Source organism: Thunnus maccoyii, chromosome 10 (assembly GCF_910596095.1).
Source record: "Thunnus maccoyii chromosome 10, fThuMac1.1, whole genome shotgun sequence".
Classification (NCBI taxonomy): Eukaryota; Metazoa; Chordata; class Actinopteri; order Scombriformes; family Scombridae; genus Thunnus; species Thunnus maccoyii.
The window spans coordinates 25,996,185-26,018,616 of record NC_056542.1 but is presented as its reverse complement, the minus strand read 5'-3'; the positions used below and the strand labels follow the sequence as shown (position 1 = coordinate 26,018,616).

General features: G+C 39.0%; 2 protein-coding genes across 2 annotated transcripts in view; both read left to right on the top strand.

Moving 5' to 3' along the window:
- Positions 1-8,593, top strand: part of LOC121905341 (myelin basic protein-like) — a 67,720-nt gene extending 59,127 nt beyond the window's left edge. The window contains exon 4 of the mRNA XM_042423534.1: positions 5,015-8,593. Within this exon, the coding sequence (XP_042279468.1) occupies positions 5,015-5,313 (299 nt within the window). The 3' untranslated portion in view covers positions 5,314-8,593. The remainder of the gene's footprint in view (positions 1-5,014) is intronic.
- LOC121905342 (myelin basic protein-like) lies at positions 5,446-21,933 on the top strand. The gene is made up of 5 exons (XM_042423535.1): positions 5,446-5,565; positions 13,950-14,054; positions 14,241-14,267; positions 16,622-16,693; positions 20,392-21,933. Exons 1-5 carry the CDS (start codon positions 5,446-5,448, stop codon positions 20,422-20,424), a joined length of 357 nt encoding a protein of 118 aa, XP_042279469.1. The 3' UTR covers positions 20,425-21,933.
- Positions 21,934-22,432: the final 499 nt, after the last annotated feature.

Below are 22,432 nucleotides of genomic sequence, written 5' to 3'. Positions count from 1 at the left end.
CTGCTGGATAATTGGCCTTTAGTGCTGTGTACAAGTTGTGCTTCTTTTGCATAGAAGTGCACAGTGATAGCTATGCAGCTGGAGGAAGAAGGGTTGTTTCTAATGTAATGAAGGACTATAGAGAGGAAAACAAATCACACAGCATCATATTTGGCCCATCTCCCCTTTCTCCTTCACTTCTGTTAAGCAGTATCTTAGGGAATAGTGGAAAAAACATAAGTGTGATATGAAAGCTTATTTCCCTTCTCTCTTCAATAATCTCTTATGTTTCAGAGGGACCACAGCTTGACAAGGTGAGTCTTAATTGCCAGGCTGAGGAGCACAGACAATTGCAATTAATGAAAAATTGGTAGTGCCTGTGAAAAGTCCCAGTCATCCACGTCATGGTTATCCAAGGAGGGTTGTATCGAGGGCAATTGGACTTGGTTGAAGATACCTGAAGTAGTATCAATGACCTTGATAACGACCCCACAGAGTTTAAATACCTGGGACTGCCCACCTGTCCGTTAGAACTGAAGAAGCTCCTTGGATGAGAGGCGAAACGTCTTCAAGTATCTTCAACCAAGTTCAATTACCCTTGATTCAACCCTCCTTGGAAAAATTGGTTAGGTGTGCTGAGGGTGTTATTAAACTTTGCTACGTTCTGATTGATTGTCTGACTGGCAGTTTTTAGTGAACTTAAGGGACGTGGCAGTTGTTATTAAACTAAAGGGAAGATTGAATTGTGGAGAAAACAAGTCAGCGTGTGATTGATTGTAATTTCTTGAGCTCAGGCCTAATTAAAAAGTCAGCATACTGAGGAGCGCAGGCTGTCACACAGTTGTCAGTGACACAGCCACAGAAACAAGGTGGCCACAAAAGCTCTCCCTTAGAACTGTCTGAGTTGGATTGATTAGTGGAGACTATACAAAAGAAATGGTTATAACAAGAAACATTAGAGTAAACTGTCTGTGTGGGTGGAAAAGGCAGCTCAGTGAGCTTTTCATTTGGGAAAGTGAGACAGGATACATGGATATCCATGAAGCAAAAAGACCTCCAACAAACAAACCAACCAGAATATCTCGTCCTGCCACCTTAATTATCCAGCATGCTTGGCTTGTCGTACTGCATTAATTGCACTTCTATGAGCTGCCGTATTGCTACAAGTCATACAGTAGGATACTTGCCCAATTTCATGCCTCTCTACATAAAGCATGCACATGAAAAATGAATATACATTTGAGTTATGGGGGACAGCAAACTTACTTACTAGAATAGTTGTTGTTCACTTGTTTCTATCATATTTTGCACATTTAGCTTAAATTACTACTAACTACTAAATTAAACTACAGCAACTGAAATATCTTTCACAAATATACTTTTGGCTCCTATTTGTTATATTTTTTACAGACACTGATTTATTCGATTTAATAACTGTATATTTTCATAAAAGTGTTGGTTTGCAGACAGTTTATAATACAATAAAAAATGAAAACAGCTGATCACAATCACAAACAGCAACTAAAGGATCATCACCTAGTCTATTTGTATTTAATGGACGTTTAATGGCAACCATTTCATATCAACAACATTGATGGCTATCTGATACAGGGTATGGTGGGTGGTAACGGACACAAATAACAGTCTAATCTTCACCATACAGATGAGTAAACTATCTAATCTAAGCAGAGATCCAATAAAATCTCTAAAAGATAAATAACACCATGATAAACGCAGGAAGAAGAATAATACTGCTTTATCATTAAAGCATCGTATTTGAGACATGAAAACAACATTCTGTAGCTTTTGGACAGAGTCAGTCATTCACCACCCTTCATCATTAGGCGGTTGAAAACAGGTGGGGGAGGGGACTTTTGTTTTTCCACAAAAGAGTATGGGGTTGGAGAGTGAGTTCTGATTAGGCAGAAATGTCAGCACCTGCTTCAGTAATCACTGAGTCATCAGCATTGATCAACAATCCTGTCAATCCCCCACAAATGTATTCTGGTCAGTTTGTGTGTTGGCAGACTAAAACCTTGACTTAATGCAGCTTTAATAAGAGCACACAGGCAGTCAGCTGATTAATCAGTTACTCATCAGCACATCACCTTTTTATGGCCAAACACTGTGAACATGCAGTCAGTGTTTGTTAGAGTATTTATGGACTATGGTGGACTATTAAAGTTCAGCTGTGTCAGGGATGTTTTCCTCTTTGTAATTTGTATTTTATTGATATTCTAGTGGTGAAATGATTTCAGAGGACTCATAGGCAGGCCACTTGGGACAGAAAGACAGCAGCGCTCTTATTTCTTCTACTCTTTGCAGTAAAATAACAACCACATAGGCTCTCCTGAGAGGGAACAACATCGTAATATAAAATATTTACTGTAAGGTAAAAAAAAAAAGAGTTACATTATTGTAAGCAAATTATAAATTAGTTAGAAAGCACTGCCACAATTTTATGAGGCTGTACCACTGTGGGGGAGCGTATAGCTCCATGTACACAGTCACAACTCAAAGCAATGAGCTGAACCGACTTGCTTATTTTGCTGTGATCCCTTTAGAATTGTCCCAGATCCATAAAACATATGTAGAGTGACTCTCTAATGAGCCTCACTATTGGCTGCTGAGATCACAAGCCAGCTTTTCCTCCAGTGGCTGGCAGGTCGTGCTGTCTGCTAACGAACCCCTGGGTGAAACTTTAAAACATAACAGTAAGTCTTATGTTTTGGAGGGTTTGTTTTAACCACTGAAAAAAGTTTTCAGGCCAACTGCAACAGAGTGCTCAAACTCTTGTCAAAAGGTAACGAATCATGGAGATACTGTTGTGTTTTCAAAGCCCAGTGGAGGCCATCCACACCTTTCACTGCAGAGGTACATAAATCTATTATCATCTCAGGTTGCATAGCTCTCTAATGCAGTGCTAAATAGGGTTAAACCAATTTGTTGAATTAATTATATCATTTTGGCTCAGCATCAACACTCACTTACTTAAAGCCAGTATGTCTGACATAAATGACACAAATGGGCTGAACTCAATACATAATATGCATCAATTTGTTTAATTTTTGCCATCAGAGTAATTTGAAAGACTTACAAATAAAATCTATATCTAAGAACCTACTCAAAGTTTCATAATAGGATGTCTTATCTGCCTTAATGCAATTGATAACACAATAAGGAGTTTTTGTATCTCAAAGAGGCCTCTAAAATCAGGGCCTTTTTCTTGGAGGCTTTTTCGCCTTGACAAGAATTTAATCATGAGAGAATCAGACACACTGGGAGAGACAACTTTCACTAAGTACTTTATACAACGCTGCAGTGTGTGTGGCCAGGCTGCCGCAGCCGTCTGAGGAGCGATGTTATGGAAGTGCTGAAAAAACAGCCCTGGTTGCAAGAGAAAGAAATAATTAGATCTTTTTTTTATTAAGGCCTTTTTAGAGTCATGTCTTACTACAGACAGTGTTGGCAGACAGGCTTCTAATGCCTTTCATGAATGATTTTTGGTGTTCTGGCATATTAGAGTTTTGCTGGAGAGCTGCAACCGAGATTTTGTCCAGTCCAATGTCAACATTTACATTATATCTGTGTCTTTTTTCTGACATTCCTCACAATAATAGTTTTGAATGTGCATTTGAAAAAATTCTGATTCTCTCTCTGTCTCTCCCTGAAAACGTAATGACTCTGGTGGACGTCAAGTATCTATCATCATCCCTCAGTCTCGCCTCTGAACAAACAGCAAGATAAAAAAACAACCAAGTTGTACATTTTTCCGTCATTATGGCTCTGACAAAGCTTTAGTAGCCGTTTAGTAGCAGTGGTGTGTGTATAATGTACTATTAGTGGTTCCTCAAGGCTGCCCCCGTCAAAGAAGGAAAGTTTGTATTTCTTAATGAATTCAGCCATATTTGTATCTACTCCTCATCTAAATTCAAATTTGATACATGACTTGCTAATCTGCCAGAAGGGAAACAAGCTCAAGAGCCCAGTAGACCAAATGATGAGAGATTATTATGCTGATTTTACTGCCATAGATGCATTGTTTTATAAGTAATTCCATCTACAACTGCAACAAATCATATTGCACATTTCTACATAGAAGCAGCACTTGCCCTGCACGCAGAGACAGCAGCCTCGTAGCTCTCGGGTCCCAAATCAGATAAGTATCACCGTGCATTGGGTTGAAAATCCATACTTATAGGAGTTATTTTAGTGACACTGGGCCCTTTGTTTCTCTGTAATAACTATGCAGCTCTGACAACGGGCCACTGTTTCGGCCAATATTAGCATGCAGATTCTCTGGTGTAGTGCTACACCATTTCTGCCAGTACAGTGTGTATATTGTTTTGCAGGCAGGAATGCACTGGATGTCCTCTGCTGTGGGAGCTGGCTAGCTTAATGGATAGCTGTCAAAGTGGATGCTAGGGGAACAGCTGTACTTCCATCTCATTGGAAGTAATATGCTGGAACATGTGACTTTTGTCTTATCATAATTGAACTGAAAAATAAACCATGAGATTGTAGGGAGATTGGATTTAATACACTGTGCATGGTTGACTGTTACAATGGTACTGCATGCATATTTTTGTTAATTTTAAGATTAGTTCTTGCAGAAATTACTTGTGTAAAATGTTTGAACCTGCCTGTGATTGTAATAATGTGATACATCAAGGTAGAGCACTCTAATGCATTGTGTTCCAGTCAGATTTAGCAGGGATTCACCTGCTACAGCATTGTTTTGCTTCACAAATGTCTGCACCCAAGATGGTGAAAGTGAAGGTGACCTCAGAGATGACATGATGCTTAGGAGTTCAGTGAACAATCTTCCATTGCTTGTGCCTTTAGTCTCACATTTCCACCTTTTCCCGTTCATAGGGTAAGGTTCATTCCAGTTCAAATGTGAAATGTTAGCTCTGCTGGTCTCTGCTGCAGCAGGAAGGGCACAGTCTCGTCAAAAGAGCCCATTGTGCTGCTGTGGTTTGTTGTGTGCCATGCAGGCCCAAGCCCATAGATGACCCTTGTTGTTTCTGCGCAGGCCTGGGTGAGGCAGATGCGAACCAGAACAATGGCTGCGTCTCGGAGAAGCCGGTGGTGACTGACTCCACGGGCGCTGAGGGCCCCCGCCAACCCTGGACCTCTGCCAGCACAGCTGACCCTGACGCCGCCACACCACGCCCCCACCTGGTCCGCCTCTTCTCCCGAGATGCCCCGGGCCGAGAGGACAACACCTTCAAAGACCGACCCTCTGAATCGGACGAGTTGCAGACCATCCAGGAGCACAGCGGAGCGGCTTCAGAGTGTGGGTCGGACAGCCCCGAACAGGACCTAGACTAGGCTAGCTTTTTTTTTTCCCTCCCTCTCCTCTCTTTTCTCTTTTCCCTCCTCTGTCCTTCACTCTCTTATTTAAGAGAGACAAGAACCCCACATTTGACAAATACGAATATATACTACCAAACTACTACTACCATGGCATCTGCAAGCAGCTCTGCACAAGCCGCCTTCGGACTGGGCCGGAGGAAGAAGAACCCCGGCCTCCTGGATCAGATTGGAAAGTTCTTTGGAGGGGACAAGAAGAGGAAGAGCAAGGTGAGGAAGCAGGGAGGGTCGAGGTGAAAACTCGACCCTTCTCAAGTATCTCAGTTCATTCTGCTGATTCGCTCCCAGAACCACTTTTTACTTCTGATTCTTTAACAGATCATGTAAGAATATTTGTAATAGTTTTGTGTTTTACTGTTGTTTTTATGGTGAACCAAAGTCTGACATTGTCTTAAGTTTCACGTTAACCGGCATAACAGGTTATGAATTGATAGCGGATAATGACTTTGGCTGGGGTTTGTTTTATTTTTTGTTACAAAGAGGCTGTGACTTTGAATCATTTAAGAATTAATACCCGTATTGTTCTGTTTTTCTTTTATTTGAATGGTACTGACATTAGTAGCATTATTCTCTATATCTGTTGTAGGTGACATATAGTCTAATATAAGTGAATGGTGGATTTGTTCACTCTTTGCTGCCGTAGTGCAGTTTGTTTATTGGAACATTTGTCAAACTGGAGTTAAGAACAGCTGTGTTGCAGTTCAGCTATGTCCCTAAATGATAATGATGATTATGATGATGTGAGAGATGGGGAACTTTATGCCTGCATCATTAAGATGTAATACTGGTACATAATTTTGCATTTTAGTGGCATTAGGTACTCTGCAGAGAGTGAGTTTCTTTGATTTCTCTGTCTCTGGGCTAATATTTAAACATCTGTGATAAGTCAGCCATAGGGAAGTGCTCTACTACTGTTTGCACACACGGTACAGCAATCTGCTAAGTCACTTTCAAGTTAATGATGACATTATGGTATGTATGATCAAAGAGAAATATTTTAAAATGTAATGATATGTTAGATTAGGAGCATATTATCATCCCTGGTTTGGGAATATATACAAGAGTCTATAAAGTAAGAACAGGCTTATCTTATCTTGCAGACGAGTGATTATTTCAGCCTGCAGTGCTATTTTATTACTCTGCACTTTAGTGTTGTCAAGATACCAGAAGTTTGACTGTTAGCATCTTAGTGTGACACTCAACCTCACTGATCAGACCCATGTTGTCCAAAAAATGAATAAATAATGTTGGCTTAGTGTCCATTTTTGCTATTGTTCCATGTGTAGCTCCTGGCACCAGTTTGTCCACCAGTTTAGGCAGACTGGGATCCAGTTCCAGACATGATGGACTGCTTGGCACTGTTGCCACGGCTATTAGGAACTAGACAGCAGCTCTGTTGGTTCCACTGATTTTCAGGCCCTGGGCCATGTGCTCAGTGATGCCCTCTGGAGGCAGTGATGAAATGAAAATTTGAAGCTTTCAAAACACTGGGCTGAATGAGTTTCGGTTATCCTGACAACACTGCTGCAATGTATTGACGCTAAATCCCAAAGCCTGTTGTAAATCTGTCAGAAAGAGTGCTGCTGTATATCTTCCAGCAAGATTCATGGCTGTTCATTTGGACACTTGTTTTTACAAACCATGGATATTACTTATGATGGTTTTAAAGGAAAACTATGGTACAGTTAGGAAATTCCTTTGGGCAAAAACATCCTCTCTGATTATAAGCTTTTTTTTTCCAGCTCCACTAACCCTGCAGAGTGCTAATCAGAGTGCTTTGGCAAGATAATTGCAAAGAAATCACTGAACAGCATGAAAATATGCATTTCCCCATGCCTTACATCAACTATGAAAAGGTGTTTAGTGAAAGATCCAGGATGGAAATGATTTTATATATGTGCTTTAGCCTGTTCTGCTGATCAGATATTATTTTGCTTTGGTTAAAATTATACTCATGAGATGTTCAGGGAAAATGTCAACAGAACAAATTGTGAAGCTATCATTTAACATTAGGCGAGGGAGTGATTTGCTGCAGTATTTGTTTGATTTTCTTTTTCCTTATGCCATAAAATGTAAATGCTCTCCATATTGATGACAAGTTTACTAAAAAAAAAACAAAAAAAAACAGTTGTACAAATATATATTTATGTATTCACCAAGGGTTTGCCTTCAGATGATGAGTGTTCACATCTCAAGTAAATGACAGACAGGTTCGCCCCACCTCCGTTGCCTCTAGCCAAAAACAACTTGCACTTTCTGCTGCAAAGGCTTTTTATTCCCATAAAGAATTCTACATAAGACAGATATTGTTCAGTTTCATTTCTGATCCGCCCTGCCTGTCTGTGTGCACAGATGCTCCACAGACGTACTTAATGTATACTTTGACTTAAAGGCGGCAGTATTAGTGGGATACTTTGTGTCAGTGTTTTTTGTTGGGTCTTACATGTAAATATGCATGCTTATTTGAGTAAAGCTGAACTGTTTTAATATTTGGCAGGTGTGGAGCCATTTACAAACTGATATCTTGGGCTTTTTTTGTCCCTTGTCTCATTTATTTACATAACTTTCAATCCAGGCCTGAGTATGGGCTATGAGAAAATGTTTAAACAGTACATAAGAGCTGTTTCAGAAGTTGAGAGACAACACCAAAAAAAGACAAACTCCACTCTCAGGATATGAAACTACTGCAGGAAATCTGCATTTCAATGCTAACAGGTTTTTGATCATTTCAAATTACAGGGATAATCATGTGCTATTTGGAGGGGAAATTAAGTTTGCATGAACAATAGTCATTAAAGCAGAAATGAAGACTCATAAAGAGCAGAGAATATTTCAAGTCTTAATTTGTATATTTTCATTTGTTGAATGGCAGACAAGTCATATAATGCGATACAGGAGTGATTACTGTGTATGAATCAGGCTTCAGCAGAACAGTCAAAACCAAAACTCATGTGATACTGTACTCTAACCCCAGTGTCTTGGATGGAGAGGGAGGGGGACGGGGGAGGTCCTCCCTCACATCAGTTTGCTCACCTCAGGTTCACCTGTCTTTGACCCAGTCAGAGAGTTTGTTTGAACCAGCAGTGGATCTCTGCTGATCCCTGTTTTGTAACGCCTTCAATTTTACAGTGGATACTTGTAACCGTCTGTTGTGAACTGTTGTGACCGCTGACCTGTTCCTAACCTGATCCTGTTGTCAGCTTTTGGATTATTGCTTGATTAAAACTCTTTAACAACACCCTCAGCGCTCTCTTTGTTTTGTTTTAATGAGTGTTTGGCTTGATGTCTCTCTTTTTGGTTCCCCTTCTGCTTTAAGAATGTGATATATTGTTTTAACAGCTCTGCTAACAACTGGTAAAAAAAAAAATTGAACACTCTGAGTTGTCATTACTCCAATTTTTAAGCAGTGTTGCAATTTTATTTTTAGTGACAAAGAAAAGCAGCCAGATGTAGAAAACTCAACTTTGAGCATGTATTAAGTGTGCTTGAGTTTGTCTCCAGCCTTCCATATTACAGTCTTTAACACAAATTAATATATTCCAGCATGCAGTCAGTCACGTACTGCAAAACAAAAAGGAGTTATCAGAGAAGGTTTAATGGAAAGCAGAGCTACTGTTTATCTCTGAGTAATGGATGTCTGGCTTGATTTTTTTTTGTGAGCCCAAAGATAAAATGACAAGAAGAGAGAAAACAATAAATCACCTTTCACTCTTTTCACTCAGTTTGTCTACTAAAAGGGCAAAACGCTGGGATCACCACAAACAGCATGCCAAGTGTGGTCCTCCCGGTCTCACGCATGAATTGAAATCCATTCATTTAGACTCAGGTCAGAGAGGAGTGTTGCCACATTTGAGTCATCTGAATGGTGTATAAAGACTTTTCATTAATGTGAACAGCAGCATGTTTGTGATGATTACCTCTCCAACAAAAGAAAACAGTTCTGAGAAATTCAATCAACGCAGGCTCATTTTAATTCATTTAAAAGTTCATTTAGGATGCAAAAAAAAAAAATGTGTGTTTATATTCACACCTTGGTTAAATGGACCAAGACATAAATACAAGCAGGAACGCTGGCACAGGAAATTATTGCTTCAATTCCACAATGAAAACAAACACTTTTTGGGATTTGGACGGACATGCATTTTAATTCAATTTAAAAAACAAGCTGCAAATGATTGATACCGCAGCCTGCCTCACCAGTCACACCTGAAAGAAGACAGTGAAACCCCTGTGTATGTAGCTTCTGAGTTCAATAAATTAAAAGTGCAAATATGTTTTACTGAATATGACTTGATTTGATGATTTGATTTTTTTTTTTTTTTGTGTTTATTTTCTCTTGATGAGTCCTATCTGAGAACACAGATAATGGCCCAATTAGCCTACTTCTTGTTTGGTATTTGATTTTGTGAGTCACAGGACCTGATTGCCTTCTGAGGGGAACAGCAAGCTACAGCTGCCTTTTTTGTGTATCTCTACTGCCAGACAAACCGTTGTTTGTCAACCACATCGATTGGCCCCACACTCCTTCTGTTCATGAATCTGAAAGGCTGCAACTGCAAAAAGAAAAAAGAAAAGCAGTCCTAAGAGTTGAATGAAATTATTACTTCTTTCTTCTGCACAGTCTGATAGATGTGAAGCATCCTACGCAGTTCACGAGTGATGCAGAGAGGAAGCGGATAAATGACCACCGGTTCAGTACTACAGCTGCTATCTGTATACATTACTCAGCTTCCTAACGACCACTAAGAGGCAGATAGGCTACCTGAGAGTAAATAAATATGTAAATTAGAATTGTTTCCTTCCATATCAGTGCTGCAGGTTGGATTTGTGGAAAATTAGTTTTCAGTGTGAAGTAAGTGAACGTAGACAGAAAGCGGAGACATTTTTCATGAGGGTAATGATGAAATTGTCAGATTTTCAGCCATGCCTTCTCTCTGCTCGGGATTAATTATTAAGCATCATCCATTATGTAGTGGATTCTTGGCCAGGCTGTGACTTCTCACCTGAGAGGAGGCAGTTGTGATCATTAACCCGCCCTTTATAAGCTGCAGGACACTCATACCTTGTGTGTGTCCTGAATCCTGACCTCTGGCTTTGCTTCCCTCATTTCGCCCAGTTTAGATCATTTGTCTGCATGTGTGACAGTAGAAACAGCTGAGAGACACTCAGCTCACTGTCAGAGATAAAGATGTCTTGCTGAAAGTTGATGAGAAGATAAATACTATTTTCATTTGTTTCTGTTAAATGTGAAGCTGGAGCCGGGAGATGGTTAGCTTAGCATTAAGACCGGGAACAGGGAGAAACAGCTAGCTTGGCTCACTAATTAAGACTAATTAAACAAACACTCCATGATTGATTTGAGAGCTTTAGAGGTGTTGATAGCCTGACTTTCAGTGTGGCTGCATGGAACATGTTAAATTAAGATGGTAAACATGGTAAACATTATACCTGCTAAAAATGTTAGCATTGTCATTGTGAGCATATTAGCTCAACTGCAGACTGTTAGAAATGTGGACAGAGCCAGGCTAGCTATTTCCCCCAATGTCCAGTGTTAATGCTAAGCTAAACTAACTGTGTCCTTGCTGTAGCTTTGCATTTAATGGATAGATATGAGAGTGGTATTGATCTTCTAATTTTTGGTAAGAAAGCAATCATGTATATTACATTTAATGATAAAAAAATCTATTTATTTTCATGCAAACATATTTTTTTCTAGTCTGCATCCTAAAATAAACCAACTCTGATTCAACCTATAGCTAGGTTTGAAAAGACAGTCAGTAATTTACTGTTTCTGTCTTCTGCAATATACACTCAGCGAACACTTTATTAGGAACACAAATCCAAATCAACAGCTCTGCCAAAAACTCTACTTTTCTATTTAAGTAGACATTGTCAGAAAGGTGATAATTCTTTGTTTATTACTGAAGTCATAGTGGTTGATGTTGATGTACTGGAGTGTATTATAATAATGAACTTAAAGTACAATTAGAAAATTAGAAAAAAAATAAAAATAGAATTTATGGCAGAGCTTTTGTATTGGATTGCATTAGATCACACAGATGTCCCTAATAAAGTGCTTGGTGAGTGTATTTATTGTTATAATCATAAAACAAGAATAGAGGAAGTTGATAGTTAGCATGAGCTGTGATCGTCAGTGAAGAGACAAAGAGCAACAGTTGCAGAAAATCAAACTCTATCAACAGAGAATCCAAGGAAAGGTGTCACAATACTGTTTGATCGACAGGCAATCCATTCAAAATGAACACAAATTGCACCTGTGTGTGTTACAAGCAGATGAGAATAAGCTGTTTGTGTCGCACTGCAACTCCTTTTCTCTCGCTCTCTATATCACACACACACACACCTGAAACCTTTTCTCTTCAGACATCAAACAGGGATCAATGATTGCGAGCTGTCTGTTCAAAGACACTACTGAGACGTGAGAGGTTGAGAGCAATTTCAAATGGCGAAATATCAGCAACATTTACCAAAACATCATTAAAGACAGCAACAGAAATGTGTTTTTAATAACAGGATACCTCACCGTCACAGTTCAAAATTTGAAAGTCTCCATCATCATTAGCAGCATGCCCTGAACTAATGGAAAGCTCATTTGCATTTTTTCCCCTTCGAAACATATGTCTAATAGTCACTTGACATTTAAGAGCGTCTGCTTTAGCGGACCATAATAAACCACTGTGATAAGATATTTGTTGTCATCTTACCATTTTTTTTTTTTCAAATGGAAAAATAAGACAGGGGAGAGACTCATTCACATCAAAGGGACAACTGGCTGAAACTGAGTCTGTACCAATAGAATTCACACGGCATTTATTTGATCTTCCCTTTCCTCTCCCCATCGCTTCCTCTTTCTTTTCTACTTTCCCCAAACAAAGGTGGGCCAGCAGCCACCGAGGTCACTCTATTTTCTACCCTCCCTTTCATTTCTGCCTCCAGTTCCCATCATTTACATCATGACAGAAACAGATGCAGTCAAGCAACAATACACACACACACACAGAAACACACTTATGCAAGAGGGCATCATTAAAGGGTCACTAGTAAAGCACTTGGGAGGCTTCAGAGCTAGAATACACATGCTGACATCAACAACAGAAAGGATGAATTTGTTCTCATTCAAGCATCTGAAATTGTGATCTTTATATACAATTTGGTAGACATTTTGCTCCAAACGGAACAAAAAATCCCTTTATTCAACCCATGATTGTCTGGCTAGATATCTATTTGGTTGGACTGCGTTCTTTCTTTGTGTTTGTGTGTGTGTGTGTGTTTCCATCACTGTATTGATCTAATTGTCTGTTGGACCATTTTCACCAAACCCATAAAAGACAGTGAGAGTGACATATAATGTAACACCATATGTGGCGGTGAAAGTTTCTCCCCTTTTCGGTTACCTTAAGGTTCTTTGATGTGAGATAATGGATGTGAGTCATGAACAGAAACCTCCCCACTACCTCCATCCCACACACACACACACACACACACACACACACACACACATATGTACTGTATAAACACACACACACATTTCCTTGTTGCATTAATGGGGTCAGAGGAAGGGATGAATGAGATAACATTAACTGAAAAGACTGAACATACTGAGTGGGTGCAAATTATTTTTTCTCCCGTGGGCTGCTGGTTGTTGATGGTGTTAGATATTAGAGAAATTATACTTCTCACCTTTCAATGTTTTAATCTTTTGCCTGTGCTGTTTGCATGAGTTAATAGTGGATTTTTTTAATGTACCAGAGTTTTACACAAAGTCACAGGATATCAACCTTATAAAGCTCTCTTCTTGACATAGCCTTTGTAAAGTCTGACTTTGAAGAACTTCATTCATTGATTCGTACTTTGGGATGATAATTAGTCTTCTTTGTTAAGTTCAAGTCACTGACATGTTGAACTGCTCGTCTGTTCCATTTTAATTTGCTTTTAACAACTCGTGGACAAAGGTTTCAGTCAGTTTTGGATAAAGGCTAATGAGGGAGGCGTTGTCAAGCGACGTGAGGCTACTGTTAATGTATATATATTATATATATATTAAGTCACTGGCTGTGCTCCTCACCACACACCAACACTAGCCTCCACTGTGATAGTACAGGCCACAAGCATTTATTTTGTCAAAAAAAAAAGAAAAGAAAAAAAAAGAATGATTATTATATAATGTACAGATTCATTAAACTTAAAATTAAGTATAGTTATTATTCCAGGTGAGTAACCCTGTATGTGCAGTGGTTTTTAGCTATAGAGACTCATCTTTGTTGCTGTGGAAACACATGATGTATAGGCTGGACAATTCAACTGTTTTCACTCATCATTCATCAGGTAAGTAGACCCAGTGAACAGGGTGCATAAAGCTCAAGGGCCATTTTCTTGATTTTAATGCTTTATTAATAACAGGATTATATCTTATTTCAACAGATATACACTCATTTTATGATTATTATTAAATATTAATAGTTAATAGTTTCAGGCCACATCATTTTTGTTTCTATCCCTAATCATGCCTCTGTTTAACATGTTTAACATGTCTGTTTTTCCCTTCCTTCCATTCCCTTTGCTTTCCTCCTCAGGGATCTTTCCGTGGTGCTCTCTCTCCAGGCCCTCAGAAAGCCTCTGCGACTTCCCCACGCAAGCGCGGAGCAGAGAACGCTGTGGTCCATTTCTTCCGCACGATCGTAAGTAAAGTATAGCTTAAAAAAAAAAAAACACCCACAGAGTCTATGAACAGATCCTTCAGTGTGCTTCAGCAGTGTTGCCATGTGTGTTCTGTCATGATCGTCTCTTTGCTCCTCTGTTACCTTTTCTGAACTCTGTCTAACTCTGTCAAACCTCTTTACTCTCTGTGATTAACTCGTCTTCAGGTGTCCCCTGCCCCTCCCAAGTCTAGGGTGAGTCTGCTTTATGAAGCTTCTTTTGAAGTTGAAATTGACACTCACACATAGTATATACAAAAATAAATAGATCAATGACATTGTTTTTGTCCTTGTAACTGATGAGAATTCTGGAAATTCTATTTATTTGAGCTTTGTTTAAACTAGACTATAAATACCATTCTTTACTGTCAATATAGACAATTTTCCATAAAGATTGTTTTTAGATTTAGATTAGATAGTTGATAATAGAGAGACAATTTAGGATTGCACCTTCATAGTGTAATTCCTTAAGCTGTGAACCTCCAGGATTAGATTTTGATCAGATTTTGAATTAGATTTTTTATCAGGGCAGCATGTAATTACAATAGAATTTGCTTAGGGGAAAGGCTTCCCATTGACAACCAGTTAAACAACAATACTGTATCACTTCTGTCATCAGATGACACTGACTGTCCATTTTATGTTAAGAAAATATGACACAGTTGCCAATTTACCTCTGAAACTCAGCTAATTCAAATTTGCACAAAATTTGCAAAACTTGGACAAAGAAAACAAATGTTTATGGTATTAGAAAAAAACGGTCTCAGCAATGTATTTATCTAACCATAAATACAATACAATACATTATAAAAAATGTCAAATATATTATTTTCCATCAGCTCTTTGTCTTTAGGCTTTGTTGCATTGTTCTGTTGAATGTCACTAAATTTGTGCTCTTCGATGTGAGCATCCGCCTTGCTCCTCTCTCCTTTCCCCCCCACACATTTGCCCCCCTTCCCTCTGCTCCTCATCTGCTCCTGCCCCCTGTGACCCTGTGACTCCTCCCCCCCCCGGACGGACCCTTCTACCTGCCTCCTCTCCTTCCCATCCTGCCATCTTTGCGCCGAGTAAGACACATATTTCTATTTGTCCCCTCTCCCTTTTTACTTGTCCTTGTCTCTTGTTTCTCTACACGTCCAGTGGAGAGGACTAGCAGCCAAGATAGGCCTGGTAGGTGGTTTTTGAAAACTGCAAAAACACGGAGGTATCATGCCTAATTTAACTGGGGGGCAAGCGAGGTCATCCTCTCAAGCCTCCGAGCGTGACGCCTGTGGCTCTGTTTCCATTTATTCTCCATCAACCACTTAAGTCGTTATAATCTGACCATACATCAGTGATAACGTCCTCATTTCCCTCCGCCTTGAGCCCATTTTCAAAGATTTCATTCCCATTTAGTAGCTTTGCAACCTGACTCATCCATATCATGTGCATATACTGTATGTCCATGATAACACAGGCATTATTCTGTTCTTCATTATCCTTGTTTCATTAAAAAAAAAAAATCCTCTGTGGCTGAAGTCAGGCTGCCTTCTGCTTCATTTGCAGACGTTATCAGCACTTAATTTAAGGCCGTCATGTGTGTTTGTGTGTGTGTGCTTTTTCTGAATCATGCAGCTGCAGAAAGGTGGTTGGGGGGTAGAAAGTAAAGTGGTTTGGACAAAGGAGACGCAAATTGCACAGAAACAACATTAATGGTGCTGGTGACAGCCTTGTTATTTATGAAGAAAACATCAGGTTCAGCCTCCCTCACCACTCAAATCATTTTTGTGCAGTCCCTAAGTGCTTTTCTAAGAGAATGAATCTTAATATAAGACATGCCCTTTTCCAGTTGATAGAATTCATTTTTCATACATACGTTATTTGATCAGACATCTGTCTTACTTCATTCAGTGATGTTTTGAAATGCTGCCCAAATAAAATACATTTTGTTCATTGCATCCGTCGTGAGGAAGTGAATAAATCCTTCCTGAATGTCATTAAGACACAACAGAAAACAGACTCTACAAGAACTGATTAGCATTGGTTTTTGCATTTGTTGTGATGTTTTGAAGTGCAGGTTTTATTTTAAATGTTATCAGTCGTGCCGAAACATTCAATCAACTCTCTTCTTTTGCATTGGTGGTTCAAAATTTTTGACAAAATATGCAAGGAAGAAAACTTTTCTTTTTCATGTCAAACTTTGCTGCTTTGTAGCTTTTTTTAACTCATGCATAATTCACACTAAAGCACTTGGATGAAATCCTTACCTGAAAGGGAACACAATTATGCTGTAAAAGTAGGGAAAAATTGGATAGTGGTGCAATCGATAGCCAGTTTTCTCCTACATTTGGGTTTTTGAAGAGCAAATTGATCCCTCACACCCAAGCACACCCTGGAGAACACACCCTCTATTCTCTTTACTCTCTGAATTTTTCATCCCACCTCAACTGAATTGAAAATGAATGTAAGGCTCTCTATAGAAAGGTCAGTCACATCTTAATCCCCTGCCACACATCTCCAGGGCTCTTTTAACACACTGATTCCTTTTCTCCTTCTGCCAGGGCAACCAGAAGTCACAGTCTAAAGCCAAGAAGGCCAGCGCAGGGGACGGCAAAGGCACCCTGACTAGGATCTTCAAAATGGTAAAAACTGCTTGTCAGACACTTAACAAGTTATTTCCCACCAGCTTCTGTTCTCTTTCCTTGAAGTGAAATGACATAGAAAATGTAATATTTCCTTAATCATTTTCTTGCCCTTATTTTTTCTGCCTCAGTGATGATATCAGCAGCAGAGTGAGTAACCGATACGTGATGGAGGGATACTTGAGTTTAACTCACTCCGCATTTGTTCGACATTGATATGCTTAGAAGACATCCTAATCTCATTACTAGCGCAGCAGCAGCAGAATAATAAGAGGCTTTTAGAGACAAGATGGATCATTGCGCGTGCTACAAGCTTTGTGCAAGTGCTGATATAATCATGCCGAAGATGGTAAATCCAGTTCTGATAAGGGTCCAGAGGTGCCATACCTAACATACTATAACAGCTTTATAGGGAAGGGTTGGTTGCTTATGCACAATGTATAATATAACATTATTATGCAATGTCATCAATCACTTGTCAAGCATGACTTGCTCCTTCAGGAACTGTGAAGGATTCACTGCACTCACGTATTGGCAGAATATTAAGTGTTGATTAGGCACACAGCATACTGAGAACAGCTGTCATTCAATGGTCACTAATGGTAAAATTAAAGATCTACTGAAGATTTTTTTCAGTGATTAGGGTGTCAGTAAATTACATGATATTTAGCAGTGATAGAAGGGATGAACAAAGTTAAACAAAGTAGCTAATTGTTTTGGTTTTCTGCCCTCCAATTTCACCGTTTTGGTTCAGTCTCACCACTCTCACGCCCATATCCAAATGCACCAGGCAGCTGTTTTCAGTGAGAAAGCTCTGATAAACCCAACTAGTCGGTGACATAGTGAAGTGTTTTGCAGCTAAAGAACCAGATATTTTCTTCAGCAGTCAATGAAGACCAAAACAAAGCTAAAAAGAGAATGAATATTGCACTTACAGTCACCAGTTGGGCAGAAACATGACTCAAAATGAAAGTTAATGTTTCTCTCTGTCTTCGACAGATGTAAATACTGTTTGCTAACACATTCACCATAGCAACTTTATATGGTGATAATATGTCAGTGTTGTGATTACAGCTTGTTGCATTGCCCCCAAGAGGCCAAAAAACAAACAATAAATCAACAGTTAATGCAGGTTTAAATATAGTCATATGAAATGTTACAGCATGAGATAAAACATTTATCAGCATTGATACCACACTACACAGCATGTATTATTTTTTCATGGACTGCTTGTTAATAAATATATGGGATTTAAATTCAAAACTTTTAGTGATGTTTCTATTATTTAATTTTTAAAAAAGTTAGCTCTGACTTGTTAACTACATGTTAGGATCAGAGCTACTACTAATGCTGGCTTCATCAGTGTAACACAAGACAGTTGGTAAACTGGCAGGCAACGTCTGCTAGAAAGCCAAAGTGTAAACACAAAGTTAGTCAGACGTGTCAGTGGTGAGATAATACCTCTCACCGGTTGAAGCTGAAGAGGTTGTTGATAACCTCATTTTGCTTTTTTCCAAACATGAAATGTCAAATGTACTCGGAACACAGATGGTTATGACTGTGATCCTGGTGCTGTATGACTAAGTGGAATTTGATTTTCAAACTCCCACGCTGGAAGTCTCAGAACATCCAATTTCATACTGTAACATTCACTCAACTTTTCAGCTTTAGGAGACTCATTAGCCTTTACTTTTAGACTGCTGTATTCACAACTGTCTGACTTTCCAATTTACAGAGAAGCTATTTATTAGTTGATTTGTTTTCATATGTCATGAAAAGGTAGCGGCTTTTATGCTCTGCTAGTTTTTCCCTGACAGGGTTTAATTAGCCATCCGCTCCCACTGTACCTTAGATTAGTTAGTTTAGCAATTACTGAAGGTGGAGAGAAATCCAAATTTCCCCGGGGCTGCATCCTCATCTGTAGTGGCTAAATTGTTGTCACTAAGCTACATGAGAGTAAACAGCTCTAGAGATGATGAACTTCTGGGACGCTTGTTTCAAATCCTTTTGATACGGCTAATTAGCGTTGACTCAGTGCCATCACACCACCACTTCCGACTCTTTCACACATACATGGGCATCACAGTCCAAATGGAAATGAGCATAAAGTCACACTAACTTTTATCACTGTTTCATTCAGTTTCTATTCATCTGCTGCATTTAATTTCAGATTCCAATCTATTGCTGTGTATTTAGTTTTTCTCTTTTGTGACAGATAATGAATTTCATCTGAAATGGCAGTAAGAATAGCTTAGAACAAAAGTTCAGTCTCCAGCCTTCTTTTTATGAGGAGCAAAAAGCTTCTCACAATATGGATCATCTTCTTAAGCAATCCATCAAGATTTGTCTCATTTGTATAATCTTCCTGCCTTTCAAAATCCTCTCTACTTTTTGATTTGAATGAGAGAGCAGAATGGAAAAAGCGCAATATGGTCTCAGACTGCTTTGAGATAAACACAGGACGTCTAAACTGAAACTTTATGGACAAAAAGAAACAAAAAACAAAGGGGAACTGCAACTAAAATGAATGAAATGGCTGAAATATGACAAAGAAAGCAGATTTGCAGGATCTGCAAGACAATATGTAATTACATGTGGTCAATGGATAAGCTGCAACCTTATTTCCTCTCCAACTTTTTCTCTTTATTTTAAGGACAAATACAACAGGAGCTTAGCTTGATAAAAAGAGTTAAGACCTGATTGCAAAATTATGAGCTCCCATGTGCAACATCAACTATGTATGGAAGCTTGTTGATGCCCGGAAAAGAAAAAAAGAAAGAATGAAAACATAGGGATGATTAAAATAAAAATACTAATTGTAAATAAAGATTATAAGATACTAAGTCAAGATTCTAAGTCAAGTCAATAATATGACTAAGTAAGATATTTTGACTATTCAAGTCAACATTGTAAGGTATTTAGTCATAAATATGAAAAACTGACTTTTTAAGTCAAAATGATTAAATAATAAGCAAAGATTAAAAGTTAAAATTTTGACTTACTCAAAATAATGACACTAAGAACTTATTTTGACATACTATGTCACAAGTATCTCATACTTTTGAGAAATTTTGAGTTATTTTCTCAAAATTGTCAATTACTTACTCATAATTTTGACTTGGCATCTCATAATTCTGACCTACTATCTCAGGATTTTGACTATTTTCTTATATTTATGACTTACTATTTCATAATTCTGACTTCAGAAGTCAAGATTTTGTCAACAAGCATATTAACCTGCTCATTTCTCACATTGAAGGACTAGTCTGACTTTTCAATGTCAAAGCCTGGTCTCGTTCAATAGAACCTGTAATTACCACTCCCGATTGTTAGTTAAAAGATTCATGTGTCAGGCTTGATGAAAGAACTAGTGAAACCTGACAAGTCACAAGAAGTGACAACTTAGCCAGACAGTTAAAGTTTCAAAATTTCTGATGATTCATCATGACCGTCATCAATGGTAAAGACTGAAATTTTGCTGTCAGAAGTTATTGCCTACAATTACTTAACAAGCTTTTTGCTTAAGTGTTGGCAAGGCCTTCAGACAGAGCTGTCTACTGAGCTGATTACTTTTATCACATGTTGGGTGAATTGACCTCCAGGCTCCAAAAATATCAGTGTAGTCCTTTAATGCTGATTTAGACTTGAGGGGCTGCTATCTCCATATACTCATCAGATATGTCTTGTCTATCACACAGGGAAGCAGGAGTGCTTCTCCAGCCAAACGCTGAAGTCCCTCTCTACAACCCCTTCCAACAGCACAAGGGCAGATGTTCAAGAACACGGGACTAAAGTGGGGAAAAAGAGGAAGAAAAAGAGGAAATCTTGTCACCCCTTAAACTCACCTTCCCCTCCACCTCTGTTAACATTCTAATGTTCGCTAAATCCTTCATCTCCCCTATTACCCCCCTATACCCCTTTGGCTGGTAGATAGCGACACAATCTGTTGCCCCTTTCCCCTGCATGCGTTGTGCTGAGTCTGTGCAGTCATCATCATCGGTTTGAACTTTTTGCTGAAATTGATCCTGAAGCCGCTCACATGTGCAGCCTGAATGACCCCCGGCCCCTGCCATGGCTCTCGATACTTGTGCTTGAGTTTCTGTGGATACGTCTTTGATGGTTTCTCTAACAAAGGGTGGCGAAACTGAAGCAGACCTGGAACAATTGAAGGTTAAGGCCGGTGCAAGTCCGACTGACTTGACCGTTATTGCCGTTTGCTGATTGGTTGAGAAGACCGGGTCGATTCGGTTTCAGTAAAGAGCTTTTTTTTGTCTTGTCACACTGTCTACGTCATTTCCTCTTTCTGTGCACCTAAACATGATCCTGTGTTTTAAGTATTGTTTTGTGATAGAATTAACCGATTTGACATTATTACGAGAGCCATTTTGTTCATAATGTGTTTTCATTCTACCCTTGTGCCGTAGCTGTAGTTAAGTGTCCTGTCATAAATGTGATGTTGATCTATGTTTGTTAATAGGGCCAAAGGCTGGCTGCGGATTTTGTGGTGAACACTGAGTTTCTTAACCTTCTAAATCAATTTCTGCAAAGTCATTTCTAATGTCTTAGTTCTTTTTCAGTGCATGAGATAATGGCATACGCTAATTTTCCCCCTCCATATGCATGACTAAATTATTTTGTAGTGCCGTTTTCCACCTTTAAAAACAGCCAGACTCTGAATCTGAAGCATCATGTTGGTGCTGCAAACACGGCTCCTCCAGCGCAATGCCAGATTCAGACGTTTCCTCTATGCATCAGTGTAGGTCTCTCCTTTGTCTTCAGTATATCTGCACAGCACACATATTGTGTAAAACAACAAGTGCCTTTCCTCCTGACTACCAAAACAATGTGCTGTGTTGCCCTTTTGTGGATAATTTAAAAACACAAACACAATTTCAAAAAGGTGCTCTGTGACTAACTCTGTAATGACACATTATAAGGTGTTTCTTGAGAATGTGTGGGTTGCAAGTTTTCAGAAAAACAGTCGGTCAAAGAAAAGAACATCCATCTTCCAAATGTGTTAAAAAAAAGCAGGCATGTGTGAACTGTAGCGTTCATCTCTCTCTCTCTCTGTTTGTGTGTGCTTGAGCCTCTTGAGTGCTTGTATAGTGTTTTTTTTCTGAATGGATCCTGTGAATGAATGTAAAGACCCTCCTCATTATTGTATGTGTAATAAACATGACCAGCCACTTAACTGAAAATAAAAAAATAAAAATGATAAAACCAACTCTACTCTTTGCCTCGTGTAGCGTCTCTTTTGTGTGGAGCGGCACAACCAAAAGCGAGTGACGCAACATAAAATAAAACTGAAGTGAATGGAAAGGATGTTAAGGGGTCAGGTCACAGTATCACAGCAGGAAAAGGTATGACACAGTTTCTTTCATAAAGCAGGTATGCATGAGTCATTTGGTCATCATTATTCATGACAAGCTTTCAGAGGTACTCATGACTGGAGTACATGGAGCACCATTCAGTCTCAAGTATAATCACAGTTGTGTGTGTATGCAATTTCATGTCATGACGAAATTATAAAAAAAAAGAACAAAGGCTGGCTGATGGGGGCACTTCAAATATGAACAAAACACTGGTGACTTCCAATTCATACTTCCCCAAAAGGACACAATAGAAATTATTCTACCTCATTTCCTCACAAAAAATTTTCATTCCTTTTACATAACCTGTTCATGTGTTCCCATGCAACAATGTTTGGATAATTGCAAACGTCTAATGCCTGCTGGGGAC